Source organism: Andrographis paniculata, unplaced genomic scaffold, assembly GCF_009805555.1.
Source record: "Andrographis paniculata isolate CXL003 unplaced genomic scaffold, ASM980555v1 Contig69END, whole genome shotgun sequence".
Taxonomy (NCBI): domain Eukaryota; kingdom Viridiplantae; phylum Streptophyta; class Magnoliopsida; order Lamiales; family Acanthaceae; genus Andrographis; species Andrographis paniculata.
The window spans coordinates 3,958,467-3,973,396 of NW_026137605.1; the positions used below are offsets into that span (position 1 = coordinate 3,958,467).

The following is a 14,930-nucleotide window of genomic DNA, read 5'->3' on the forward strand; positions in this document are numbered from 1 at the left end:
TATGATGTAAGGGCCAACATTTTGTAGTGGATAGAGCAATAAGTATTTTGACAGTTGTAAGTTTAGCAACAGGACTGAAAGTGTGCTTATAATTAATTCCCACCTTGGCCGGATCAATTGTTCTATCATGTTTGTATTTGAGTTTATACACCCACTTAGAATGCAATGCTTTGTGGCCAACAGGTAATGGGGAGAAAGTCAAAGTTTGGTTCATGTCCAAAGCATCAAGCTCTTTTTTCATGGCTTCAAGCCAAATAGGATATCTTTAGCCTCAAGAAAGGTAGTGGGTTCTTTTGTGGTGGATATATTGGAAACAAAGGTTTGGTAGGTTGAAGGAAACTTGAGTGAAAATGATGAAATAAGAGGAAAAGTATGACGGAAATTGGCATTTGGAATAATGAAATCGGAGAACCGTATTGGCAAAGTTCTGGTTCTTTGAGACTTTTTGGGAGGCAGTGGAGTAGCTCTAGGAGCATAATTAATATAAGTGTTTGTGGAAGCAGTAGCAGGTAGATTAGGAACTTGGTTAAAAACAAAATAGTGCTCAATATGTGCTAGACCAATGTCTATGAGATTTTTAAACTCAGGTGTAGGATCAAAAGTATTGATTTTTGAATGAGACTGTTTTTCAGTGAATGGCAGAATATTTTCATAGAAAATGACATCCTTTTCTGATAAATTTGTCATTTTTTTCAAGGTCATATAAAATATAACCTTTTGAGGTAGAAAAAAACCCAATCAACACACGTTTTCTACCTCTACGAGCAAATTTGTCTTTCCTAAGAAGAAAGGCCGCTTAGCATAGGTATCCAATAGTTTTAAGATGATCAATATAAGGTATGTGGCCAAAAAGTGTTTGATAAGGGGATTTCTAGTCAAGAATAGACATTGACATTCTGTTGATGAGATATGTAGCAACAAGTATATACTCCCTCCAAAAAGAAATAGGCAAATTGACATGCAATTTCAGTGCCCTAGGAGTGTCTAACAAATGTCTATTTTTTCTTTCAACTATACCAATTTGTTTGGGGGGAGGGGGGTGTGTGTGTAAGGAACATACCTTTAGTGAACAATTCCAGAAAAATAAACGAGGGATTTACAGTTAGTGTTGATTAATTCAGACCCATTGTCTGTTCTGACAAATTTAGGAGTGGTCTGAAAATGGTTTTTGTTTTTTATTTTTTATTTTTATGTAGGATAAAAACTGAGAAAGGATAGAAGGTACCTGGAATTTGTATTGAATGAGGTATGTCCAAGTGCACCTAGTTGCAAAATCAACTATGGTGAGGAAAAAAGATGTTTCATCTGAAGTGAGAGTGTTATAGGGTCCTCACAAATCAAGATGTAACAACTCAAATGATAAATTGGAGTGAGAACTACTCTTAGGGAATGGTAATATGTGAAATTTGCAAGGGAACAGGTTTCACAGTACCAAAATTTAAAATCATTGTCAGAACAAGGGATTATGTGTTTTAGCTTGGAAAGAGAAGCATGGCCAAGTATGTTGTGCAAAATATGCAAAGAATAATGTTGACAAGAGAACTTAAAAACATTGTTTTCAACAGAATTTTCAATATAGCTGTTGGAGTTATCAACATTGCAAACATCAATAATATTTGAAAGGTCACCATTTACAGCAGTATCAATATAAACAGTATTTAACGCAATACTAGCAAGAGTTTCAGTTTTATACTTGTATAGCCCATGAATGGTTTGGCCTCCAAGAATGATTTGGCTAGTGGAAAGGTACTGTGAAGACCAACAATTGTAAGAAAAATTAGCAACAACTTTTTGTAAAATAGTGACATTTCCAATAGACAGAAGGTTGAATTTAAAATCAGGAACATACAACATATGGTATAAGCTGAAGGAAGAAGTTAACTGCACTCTGCCAACAATGTTGACAGATTTAATGGTTTCATCCGGTAAAGTGACTAAAATTGGTTTCTTTAGATTTTTAGTTTTGGTTAGGAGGTTAAGGTGATGAGTCATATGTTCAGAGGCCCCAGTGTCAATGATCCAATCATTTAGACTATTTTCTTCAGAATTCAAACAAGTCATAGCGAGTGTAGGATTATAGTTATCTGCAAAGTTTACAGAGGTATTGTCTTCTTGTTTGCCGCGACCATCATTTCCATTTCTGGACTGAAGTAGTTTGATCAGATCATGACAAACATCAGTTATGACATTAGCATTTGTTCTTACAATATCATACTTCAATTCTAAAGGATTATCCAGCAAGATTTAGAACAAATAGCTAACCGAGCACTAGCTTTTAAGTTGATCCCCTTCTTATAACCCTTATACCAATCAGGGTATCCTATTCTTTCAAAACATTGGTCGTAGGTATGCCCCTCACTCTTACAATGTTTACAGAACTTCTTTGTAGAGTTCTTGTTTTTGACAAATCTAGATTTATTAAATCTAGAGGATTGTCCCCGATTACTTTGATTAACAAAGAAAGCAACATATTCAATTCCTTGTCCTGTTATTTGTTTAAGTTTTTCAACTTTTTGAACAACATAATATGTACTGTCTATGTTTGGTAAAGGATCAACAGTAAGGAGTTTCCCTCTCACATTGTCAAATTCATCATTCAATTTCATTAAAAATTGAATTAGCTTAGTGGTTTCCTGTCTTGACTTCAGTTTTTCAGTCAAGTCACAAGTGCATTTTCCACAACGACAAATAGGATAGGCATGTACGCTATCTTACTCTTCCCAACATTTCTCAAGTTTGGTGAAAAAAGTGGTCATAGAAAAAGTTCCTTGTTTAATATGATGTGTTTCTTTTTCTAGATGATAGTTCTGTGAAGTATTACAAGGACCAAATCTTTTGTTCAATTGATTCCATAAAAAGTGAGATGATCTAGCATAAACAAAAAAAACTTTCAATTATGGAGATAAATCCAACCTTTTATAGTGTAATATACCCTAATCCACCAATGATAATTTATGGAGGTCTCAGCCTGCTTGTTGATGCTTATGTTGAGATATTTTAGATATTCAATTTTTGATTTAGTAAATTTATATTTAGATTTGGTTTTATTCATAGATTATATTATTTAGATTTGAGTCTATTGAGTCCGTTTTGTATTGTCTATATATAAGCCCATTGATTTTAATGATCAATAAGACAATTTCATTATTTTCTCCAAAATTTCTAACATGGTGCCGGAACCTATTTTTTTCATAGGCTAGACATAGCTTACCTACCCTTGTTTCTCCGGGTACATTCAATATGGATTGTACCCGGAGGTCTTGTGATTTTGAGATCATATCTTTGTAAGTCTGTCTTTTTTAAAATCTATTTGTTATCTGCCATCTTTCTGTTGCCTACATGCGATCTAAAATTTGTCTGCTATCTGCTATCTATCCGTTGTATGTCTGTTGCTTTCGTGCGATCTGAAATTTTTCTGCGATCTGTCATATGTCCGTTGTTTGTCTGTTGCCGGCGTGTGATATGTCTAGTGTCTGCGATCTGTTTTATGATCTTTCCAATTTTTGGATTGTGATTTGTCTGCTTTCTGCGATTTGTTTTTGTGATCTGTTCTGCAATCTATCCGATGTATGCGATCTGTTCTGCAATCTATCCGATGTATGCGATCTGTTTGTTGTTTGTGATTTGTCCGATGTATGTGATCTGTTTAGTGTGTTATATGTCTGCGTTTGACTCTAATTCTATTCAGAGTCCTGTCATTTTCGGCTCCGGTGGGGAGTCATGTTGTTTTCGACTCCGATAGAGAGTCATATCATTTTCGACTTCGGTGAAGAGACAATTGTTTTCAACTTCGGTGGAGAGTCATGTCGTTTTCAACATAAAGAGTCGTGTTGTTTTCGGCTCCGCTGGAGAGTCAACTATCATTTTTTTTGCATTTTTTTTGCGTTTATATTCAACTTTTTTATCAAATCCAAGTTGATTTTCTGTTATCCCACTTGAGTTTGAGAGAGAATGTTGAGATATTTTACATATTGGATTTTTGATTTAGTAAATTTATATTTAGATTTGACTTTATCCATATATTAGATTATCTAGATTTGAGTCTATCGAGTCGTTTTGTATTGCCATAGAGGCCCTTTATTTTGATGATCAATAAGACAATTGTAGGAACACGCCGGTGAGGGCTGTTCATTCCCACGGATCGTTGTTGGATGCCAACGCGTACATACATGGTATAAAACGATCCTAAGCATGCTCCTATAAGAATGAACTAGAGATGTACCCTTTTTGGAACCACCAACAGCAATCACGAACAAGTTGATTCCGCTAGAGACCTTCCAGACTGTTCCCGAACCCCGCTCGAACACCGGATGGGCGGCGATCTATCAAACGGAGGGAGACGAATTTTGCTCTTCGTGAAACCCTAGAGCTGACGGCTTGCACCTGTGGTTTTCGCCTCCTTTTGAAAAAACGTCACTAGGGTTTGACAAAGACCGCATATTAATAAGTCTCCCAACAGGTAATTGGGCCAGACCGGGGATCTTTAGAAGGTGTTGGGCTCGGGCTCCCTTATAGATCCAAATCTCTATATTCAGCCCTGAATATAATTCGAATCATAAAATATTAATTCATTCCATTAAAGAATTAATATTGCACTCCCAGCCCAACCCAAATTGAATCTGGGCTTCTATTAAACTTAATTAATTTCCCATGTTTAAGATGTTCCACATCCATTAATTAATTAAATCTTCTGACAATTTAATTAATTAATATCTTTTAGTTCCTTAAGTAATACCACTCAAAACTTATTATTGTACGGATTAAATCCACCTGCAGGGTTTATACAATAATCCTTATTGAGTTCCTTAAGGGGATGTCATCAACCTGGATGTCCAGGACATGGTGCCTTAATGATAATAAATTAATTACTATGCGAATAATGTAGTTGCCCAAAATACGAAGCATATTGAATCACTAAGGATTCTCACTTATGGTAAATTAAAGCAACGAACATTTATTCCATATATTTAATTTATTTCATCTAAGGTTAAGAATTAATAGAGTTACCGAGATCTTGGTTCTTCAATGTCAGAATAGAAGAACATATCTCAACTGTGATCCTTTCAATGTGACGCAGCACATTAGTGTAAACTAATAGTCAAGACAAACTAATTCCAAGTTTACACTACAACTTAAACCGATGGTTTTGTCCATAACCATCTCAGTGGTGAAACCCATTTATATTTAATAAAGAACTGACAACAAGATCTTCTGTGTGATCTCCACACACCATGTTGTCTACAATATTAAATAAGTGGACATGCTAATATATATAAAACATAAATAAAAGCAACACAATGTGAAATAACAATTTATTTATTCCAGTTAATAAGGAAATTGAATAATACAAAAGCGTACTAAAAGTTTGCTTTACAGTATAATCCAACAATAATTTTATTCTTTTTCCCCAAAATTTCTAACAGTTTCCATCGATGAATCCAAGTTTCATCTTGGTGCCCAAGGCCATTTCAAGAATTTTTTTCCCCAGATTGGATTCGTAAGACTCAAACCTGGATATTCTGAGCTTGAGACGTAGATTGGATCATTGTGCAAATCCACCAATGATATAACAGAATCAGCGATTCCATCCTCTGTAATGCTACTTTTGTTGTTTCCAATACCTCTGGAGTTGTCACAATTGTTTTCCATCAGATCTCCAATTGAGAAGAATCACACTGAGTCAATCCAAGTGAAGAAAAAGAAAACGGATCTGCAACTAATTCCTACTTGTAAACGGTTTCTCTATTTATAAACAGGTTTTTCAAAGAACATAAAATGTATATTGTTTGTTTCTTTATTTGATAAAGCATGTTTCTCTGTTTTCTTCAATTTCATATTTATGTGTTGGCTATGTCTTTCTACTGTATATTGTGACTACTGTATTAAATAATTTAAATCAGCACGGTAACCCTCTAATTTCCAGTGTTAATAATAACAAAAGAAGATAGCAAATTATTTTATAGGTGGTCTGAAAAGAGTACAATAACTTAAGGTACTGCAAATTGAAGTGATCATCGACTATCTTCCCTGTCTAAACCAGACATCACTGGACAGCTACCACAGCTTCTTTCCCCGGAATAACATTAGGAGATCTTCCAATAACTGCGGTGGTGGCTGCTGCGGCGGCAGCAGCTGCAGCTGCCGAAGCCTTTGCATTTGCAGCTGGTTCGACGCTGGGTTGTCCTAACATGAACTCGTTGTCTTTGTCATCCTGCGAAGGACACGATCTTCCACTGCCGGCTACTAGACTTTTGATGCTCAATATAAGCTCTTTATCGCTCAGCAACGACTCCATTGTCACATGCACCCCTGAGAAAGACAATCCGACAGTTAGGTGCCGTTATGGGAAAACCGGGTTGAGGAGGGCGAACTTACTGTATCTCCAATAGTGCTTTGGATTCGTTGGATCGTTTATTGTTTCCTCGACAGCTGGACGCGTCATGTACTCTTCTTTAAGGGCCAGCAAATCCTGTTCATAGATATATACGAGTTTTGAACAATTCGGATAACCATATCATTGCCCTAGACGGTAATTTTCTCGAAGATTAAGTTCTAAAAGATTTCTGAAAATATAAAGGTTGTGGAAATACCTGAAGTGGAAAAATCGCCCACATCGAGGGAGCTTCGACATGCTGTCGCAAAACAAACTCGACGATCTCAGGAGTGCATCGATCTGGCGGCAGCATATCAGAGCCCACAACAGCGCTGAAAAATCTACGCCTTCGATCTTCATCTTCTTCCCACCAAGCGCGGAGAGTGGAGCAGTCATGGCAAGATGGAGCACATACTGTCATATAACTGTACTGGGAAGGAATACCGAATTCGAGACCTGGTTCGTTGGGCATCCGTTGTATGCGTAACCCAATTAAACCGAGTTCTTGCATGACCTGAAATGAGGTAGTCCCCGTTACGACAAAAATGGAATTTCAATTTATATCAAATATGGTGTCGTACCGGGTGAACACAAGAAGGAATCAATCCAAGGTCTTCTCCGCAAGCGAGCATGTCTGACGAATTCAATAGAACCGGCAATGTCTTCAGGGCATTTTGCCGCCACAGGGATTCTTGCCGTTGGAAATAGTAATCATAGTACAGTCGTTTCAGGACATTCTTGCTGCAAAGATTCAACACCAGTTAGAGATCACAAGATTCTCCACATATTAATTATAGAGTTGTGATTGTCCATCGAAACTGAATGTCGTATGTATATTGGATACCTATGTTCGTCCAAGTCGTTGAAGCTCGATGTATCCTCGATGTTGAACCGGGGATAGAACTTCTTTGGATCTTCCGGATCTCTTAAAAGGGCTACATTCTGCATTGAAAAATAGTAGAGCGAGTTTCCCTCGTAGTTAGGAATGTGAACATTCAACAAACATTTACTGTTACTCGACTTTCTTTGACCACACTTGCCTGCAAGATGTCAAAGAGCTTCCGTCGGAGTTGTTCTTCGCTTTCCTGAAATAGAGACGTCTCTAAAAATGCCTTCAGCTTCGATGCAATTTTCTTCTCCGTGTTACAGTCCTCCTTGAACTGCATGAAATCATGGGACTACGTTAAGTTCTTTCGTAAGAACAACAAAGAACTCTCGACAGAACATATGTCCTTCACACAAACAGATCACCTCATATCGGCCCTTCTGAAATTCATTGAGGAAGGTAGAAGCAATTATGGTCCAAGAAGCTTCGAATTTCTCCTGATGTCATGAATTTATATAGAATCAATAGATTTATTGATAACCGGAAGATAATGAAACCGAAAGAGTCGAAATGATAATGACATTGACCTGTAATAGTTGCTGATTAATGTACGGCTCGCTCAAGCGCTTAAAGTCCCATATTCCTTCCCTTTCAAGCTCCTCCTACAAATCAAATCGGTAGAAAATAAATAAGTTACGGCGAATCCACTCACATAAACACAAAATAGCCATTTCAGTAGGCAACCATATACTCTAATTTCTCATGCAAATTCACGACGAATTACTCAATTAAAATGTACTATACAAAACTAAATTGAAGCAAGATTTTCTGGCGGGCTTGAAAAGACTATCTTCTCTGCAGGAATACATACATTTCTAATGAGCTAAAGACAGAGAAATAGGGAATACATGTAACCTGACTCAAAGGGATTGAAGGCCGGAATTTCCCACAAAGACCAGTCACTGCATGATCGGGAAGCTCCCAGATTCTGAAGAAGCCCAATATATGATCAATCCTGTATGCTGTGAAGTACTTTGCCATCTATTTTGGAAAAAAACATCGTAGATAAACATAAACTACAAATTTGAAATCTTGAACGTTGAATGATAAGTTTCAGTAGATGATGACCTGCGTTAATCGGGCACGCCACCAAGCGTAGTTGTCTTTGGACATTTCCTCCCAGTTATACGTAGGGAAGCCCCAATTTTGTCCATTTTTATCAAAATAGTCTGGAGGGGCGCCGGTTGAGGTGTTCATTCTGAACAGAGTAGGGTAAACCCAAGTATCCACACTGTTCCGGTCGACTCCGATTGGAAGATCTCCTTTTAACACTACGCCTTCCTTCCTTGCATAATCAGCAGCTTCAGATAGCTGCATATCATATAGAGCTTTTCTGAATAGACAGTTCAGATCAGTGAAAAAAGTATATAATAGAAGAACATAAAGATTTCGAATCCTACTTGCATATGTAAATGGTATTGGATGTAGTAATGGAAGCGAATTATGTCTTGGTGCAGACTGTCTTCCGATGTCAGTTTCTCAAGCTGAAAATATAGAAAAAATGGTAGCATTTTTATCATGTATGTGTCAGTAAGAGAATAAAGAACTCAAAGATCCGAGTACCTTATCTTTTGAAAATGTGGAAAATGTTCCCCACTGACTATGATCAGATGTTTCGAAGAAGTCCCGTAGAAAACAAAATGCTGCATATGGTTTTAGCCATTCCTGTAGCAAAGAAAACAAACTATTTGAAAAACCAATGAGAAATAAATCCTGGGATCATAGATGTATAAAAAATATTCATGGGAACTGAAAATTATGTAACCTGATTCTCTGAAAAGAAGCTCTGGTACGAAGAAGATTTAAATATGACATCCTTCTCACGAGAAAATATCTTCTTGGCAATCGAAAGCTTTGTTGCCATGGTGGCGTCATAATCTACTGCCTAAAGAGAACATGTAAGGTATGAATGCCTTCCATCCAATTAAATATAACCAATAATCCGAAGACGTTGAGCAATGTAGTTATTATATGGCCTTAAAAAGAAAATTCACTGCAAAAGAAGCGAATACCTTCCCATCCAACTTTTCTTTCGCTTGCTGTATCTCTTGCTGCAGAAACCGAACAGCAGTAACTCTATAAGTAGTGTGCCATTTTCCGATATATTACTAATTGACATGCATTTTTAAGGTACAACTCATGGTTTATATATCAAAAGGAGTAGAGATCAAACCATGATATCATCAGGGATATTTTTTGAGAGGGCCTGCACTCTTAGGTATAATGGATGCAGGGCAAATACCGAGAGAGAGCTGAATTTTGAATTAAAAGAAAAATGTAAATTAGTAGTTGAATTAATGCTTAGTAAAGGTTAAAAATCAGGTGATGAATGGTTTTTTACCTGTAAGGATATGAATCCCACCACATTCCATGTACGGACGTATCATTGATTGGCAAGAGCTGAACCAAATGGAAGCCCGACTTGACAGCCCAGTCAACTAGCAACTTCAAATCGAGAAACTCCCCAACTCCTAAATCAGCTTCGGATCTGACCGAAAACATTGGGATTGCTACGCCAGCACCTCTCCAAGGCATTTCCTAGAATAGGTAAATTACCACTGTAATGTTCCGGCATTGTTCAAATTCAAGAAACATAAAGAAAGAAAAATTGCAAATAGCTTACGCGCATCAGACCATCAGAGCGAACAATGTACTTTGGTTGATTACCAGAGAATTCAACATGAAATTCCCTGTTGGCGCCAGTTTCTAGAGCTAGATTTTTAGCTTTGTCGACTTTGCAATATCTGTACGTAAATATTGTTAAGGGAAGAGACATATACAAGCCCCGATCCTCACAGAGTGCTCTCTAAGACACCATAAGACTTGGAGATGAACATGTTAAGGATATTTGATCGGCATGTCATCCTTTCCCATTACAGTTTCAGCTAGCCATACTGAATCACCAGCATACACGAGCTTGAGTCCGTCCTCAACCTTCCATCGGCCAAGATTCGAAGGACTACCGACCACATAAATCTGCCACACATGCATATACGGAACCAAAACAACATAGGAAACATTACTTCCCCGCTTAAAAAATGAAAAACAAATATTGCAGCTCCTCTTGTAAACAAGATCTCACCGATGTGTCTTCATCAATATTTGGGCAGCAGATTCTGAACTGTACGGTGACAGAACCTGTTCATCATGTTCAAATTCATTTTCCAAACTGATAAAAACTCTTTAAGAAATCAATACACCTAAACAAGTACTTCAACTTGAAGCAAAATAGAATTACAATCACTGCCGAATTGATTCTGCACGGATTCTGATGATTCCAGTTTCTTGATTCTACCAGTCCCACTTATCCGAAATATGACATCTTTGAATGCACTCCTCAGAGGTAGATCATCAGATCCAGTCTGCACTCGACATACAATACATCTCAAAAAGTATAATAAATAAAGAGCATTCAATCAACAATCAATCAAACAAACAAAGTACCTGCCAAAGATCATGAAGCTCCACTAACTGCCCATTCGGAATGCCTTTCGGTAATGGCATTGTTCTTTTCTTCCCAGATTCCCATCGCAGCACATTCTTCTCATCGTCCACCACATAGTAATTGTACACAAAGCTAAACCCCGCTGGAACCGTCACACTGCCGGACCATATCAGCTCATCTCCTTGGTGAGAAGGCTTCAGCAGAAGGCCTCTCTTCACATTCCAAGCACCAAGAACAGGTTCAGATCCACAAACCAGTAAATGTTGTCCCCATTGAGTATAATATGGTATTTTGAAGCACAAAGTGACCGAATTGGATGCCTTGCTCCCAGAAAGCAGTCCCATCTTTAAATAAAAGCTGAACTGCACCGAGAGAGAACCGAAATTCAAGGATGTGTTTGGTTTGTGCTTCAAATATAAATCTAACACTATTTAGCTGTTGTTCTCAATAAAAGATATGCTATTTTCTCTCGTAAAACATTACATAAAAATACTATTTAAACCAAAACTCAAATCAAAACCAAACAAACCCGCGACTATAGGAGAATTCTAAAGTACAACAACCTCCAATCAAGAATTGTGTCTAAAAAATGATATGCACAATTAGAACTCATTGATTTCAAGCATCATTACATCAAATAATTAAGCATTTCTTATTCTGATTTCAACACAATTTAAGCATTCACATATTCATATTTCACCCCTGATTCTGAAATTTATTTACAATAATTTTTAAGTCTGATCTTAGACATTGCAAAGTGGGTTTAAAATCATATAAACCCTACTTTGAGAAGAACAGTGAAATACAGAAGAGAAAACCAACCAACAGAAATTAGAATTTTTAATTAAATACAATAAACAGAGCAAAAGAACCATTCAAAAGCATACATAATATCACATAGATCAAACTCCATATAATCTTCACAACAATAATCTAGCAGAAGAAATCCGAACATCCAACGATCCCTAAACGACTGTGTATATCAAAACTCCAATCGGAAACGCACTCAGTAGCGAACGAATCAGTCAAAATCGCAGGAAACACAAAAAAATCAATCGCAAAAATCAATCCAGAAATGGATGAATTACACGAATAATTCAGCTCTCTCTTCTCCCAAATCCCAATGCCTCGAAGAAAAACAAGCTGCACGAACGTATTGTATTGTATTGAGCGAAGTATAAGAAGATGGGGTTCTCTCTCTCTAGATATCGGCCTTTCTCACTCTAACTTCCCAAATTTGGTAAATCCCACGAAAATAAACAAATGCATCAAATTCTTCGATGGATATTATTTTTGCTATTGGGGTGTGGCAGCTAGAAATTTGGGAAAAGTGCGAGATATTTTGGCATGTGAGGGGCGAAAGAAAAGGGAAAGAGAGGATGGGAGGTGGTGAAGTGAATGCATATCCTCCCAGCGCCGTTAGGTCCTGACATTGCCACTGCAATTGCAATCAGTGGGAGGAATGGGTAACAGGGACAGATGGGCTCATCTCCTTCACACACGCACCATCCTTGAAGATGGAAATCCTTTCTGTTAATCATGTTCGGAAATTGCACAGCTGAATAAATGTAATCATATACCCTGCCTGAATTCTGTAAATGATCAAATTCAATTCCACGTGTAATTACACGCCTTTGAATTAATTTATAAAACTTTTAACTAAGAAGAGATAAAATAATTGAGATAAAAATTAATAAATTAAATTTCATTCTATTAACTTAATTTTCTTTTTCAATGCTTCTGATTTAGTTGCTAATAAAATTTGATCATCAGTATGAATCCGTGCGTGCTTCCTTGCTCCATTCCCTACCTTTATTAGATACTGCCATGAGAGAAATTTTATTCGAGGATACTCGTCTCAAGATGCTCAAGAGTACTCCTGATTCGGCCTTGGTTGTTTCTTCCTTCATTTATCCTCGCAGAGATACACGCTGAAATGTCCGGCCACCTCAGTCTGACAAGTTCCATTGTTGCCCGAATTTCGATCATCTTTACACTCATTGCCCTAAGATTAAAGTGCCGCTACTGTCATCGCAGAGGCCATGTAGCTCCAAACTACCCCAAGAAGAATATTGCATCTTTTTCCATCCCACTCATCCTCCGTCATATCTTCACCCATGTTTTATCTGTCAATCCCTCTTTGGCCACCACCTCAGGTAACCAAATTTGGTACATTGACTCTGCATGTTGTAATCATATAACACCTAATATTCATCTTTTGCACTCTCTAACATTTGTCCTGTTACCAACACCTATTCTCATTGCCAATGGTGCATCTATGTGCATCACCCACACAGGACACACTTTTTCCCATCCGTAGACGATATCTATGTCATTCCTCAATTAATATTGAACCTTGCCTCTGTTGGTCAGTTGGTTGAGCAGGGTCTCACTGTGACTTTCTCATCTTTTGGTGTACAGGCTCAGGATATGCAGATGGGTCAGACTGTTGGGACGGGACGCAAGACAAGCCGTTTATTTGAGCTCAACCACCTCCAATTTCTTCCTACACCATCCCTGTCTGTTTCCGCCTCTCCCTCATCCTCCTATCAATGGCACCTCAAACTTGGACACGCCTTCATAAATAAACTCCGGTCTTTTGCTAATAAAGGTACTTTCGGTTCAATTTGTTTTGAGTCTTTCGATTGTTTGCATTGTAAACTTGAGAAACAACCAGCTCTTCTATTTTTGAATAATATGTCTAATTCCACTAACTCATTCTCTTTGGTACATTTTGATATTTGGGGGCCATCTCCGGTTGGAACACTAAATGAGTTTCGTTATTTTGTCATTTTTATTGATGATTAGTCTCGGTATACCTGAATTTATTTCATAAAAAAACAATTTGAACTTACCTCCATTTACTCCAACTTTGCTAAAATGATCCAAACACAATTCTTTTGTCCTATTCAAACCCTCCGCACTGACAATGCCCTAAAATATAATGATTATGTCTTTGTTAAACTTTTGTCTACCCAAGGTACTATTGTTCAGCGCTAATGTCCCTACACATCCCAGCAAAATGGTAGGGCAGAATGCAAGCATCGTCACATACTAGATATAATTTGTGCCATGTTATATTTGTCTCATGTCCTGATCGTTTTTTCTATTGAAGCCAATGTGCATAGTGGGTGGGGGGTGGGAATATCCATTGTTTGTCGTGCATGACTGAATTGTGTGCTAAAGACATGTGTGTATTTCTTTTCAACATAACATATTTTTATTAGATGACTTGCCGATGAAGTAGACGATAAATATGCCAAGCGTGACATGTTTTACCTTGTGTGAGATTTGAGCTTAATAGAGCATTCATTTTAAATGCTATACATTTTTTCTTGTATATGATTGTTGCTCTAGACTTGGTTTTCTAGAACTTGCTTAGCGATACATGTCGAATTGATTTTCTAAGAGTCTATGTGATTAATATGAGGACATTAGGATGAACCATTTGGCCTGATATATTTCCTACCTAAAAATTAATCATTTAGTGAGCTCTTTTGAGCTTGAATACCCTATTTTATTGTTAAATGATCCGCATTTAACCTATGAATTTTCTTTCTAAAGTCAAAAGTTATTTGAACCTTTAGTCAAAGGAAAATGTTTCGAGCTTATATTATTTTAAAGTCTCTAAGGGAATGAGAACTTATGTCTATTTATTGTTGTTCATTGTATATGAGAGAAAATTAAAAGGACTGATAAAAAAAAATGGCACAAGTTTTTATTGCATTATAGCGGGAATGAGCATTTTGGTGTTAACTTATCGGTTGAGTTGGGTGTACTGCGAGCTATATTGGTGAACATTCTTACGTAGTTTGCAAAAATAAAGTTTTGAGTATGCATGTTAATGAATGAATAAGTGAGGGATGAGAAGTTCTACATTGAGTCTATATATTACAAAATGAGCTTGAAATATTTTCTCTTTGACTTATTTAGCCGAATAATATCCTACATCCTACCCCAACCTAAAGTCCCATTACAACCTTATTTAAAAACCCTTCTATTTTTTGCATTAGATTTCGAAAAACTAAGAGAGGTGATCAATATGCAAGCCTATGGGATAATCATTTTTACGATGCGACATAAGTGACTTGTTAATCCATATATATTTGAGTGTTGAGTGTATACACTTCATTCCTAGTGAGGTTATGTTGCGCTTGGTATGTTTTAAGTTTCATTGAGGTAATGATAATATGAATTTATTTGTGGAGGTTATGATTGCATCAAGT

General features: G+C 37.1%; 1 protein-coding gene across 3 annotated transcripts; it reads right to left on the reverse strand.

Annotated features, from left to right (window-relative positions):
- Window positions 1–5,945: 5,945 nt before the first annotated feature.
- On the reverse strand, window positions 5,946–12,219 carry LOC127264101 (4-alpha-glucanotransferase DPE2). Of its 3 annotated transcripts, none has more exons than XM_051293487.1 (22): window positions 11,793–12,219; window positions 10,704–11,061; window positions 10,498–10,621; window positions 10,342–10,397; window positions 10,108–10,235; window positions 9,883–10,009; window positions 9,601–9,797; window positions 9,433–9,511; window positions 9,272–9,310; window positions 9,025–9,144; window positions 8,823–8,924; window positions 8,660–8,743; window positions 8,328–8,570; window positions 8,115–8,240; window positions 7,787–7,861; window positions 7,625–7,696; window positions 7,414–7,533; window positions 7,218–7,315; window positions 6,955–7,114; window positions 6,591–6,887; window positions 6,376–6,469; window positions 5,946–6,309 (listed from the first exon to the last, which is right to left on the reverse strand). In XM_051293487.1, the coding sequence occupies exons 2-22, from the start codon at window positions 11,046–11,048 to the stop codon at window positions 6,044–6,046; spliced, it is 2,952 nt and encodes a 983-aa protein (XP_051149444.1). In that variant the 5' UTR covers window positions 11,049–11,061; window positions 11,793–12,219; the 3' UTR covers window positions 5,946–6,043. The 3 variants fall into 3 exon arrangements, with proteins under 3 accessions (XP_051149444.1, XP_051149443.1, XP_051149441.1); XM_051293486.1 differs by having other exon boundaries at window positions 10,704–11,066; XM_051293484.1 differs by lacking the exon at window positions 11,793–12,219 and adding an exon at window positions 11,592–11,632.
- Window positions 12,220–14,930: the final 2,711 nt, after the last annotated feature.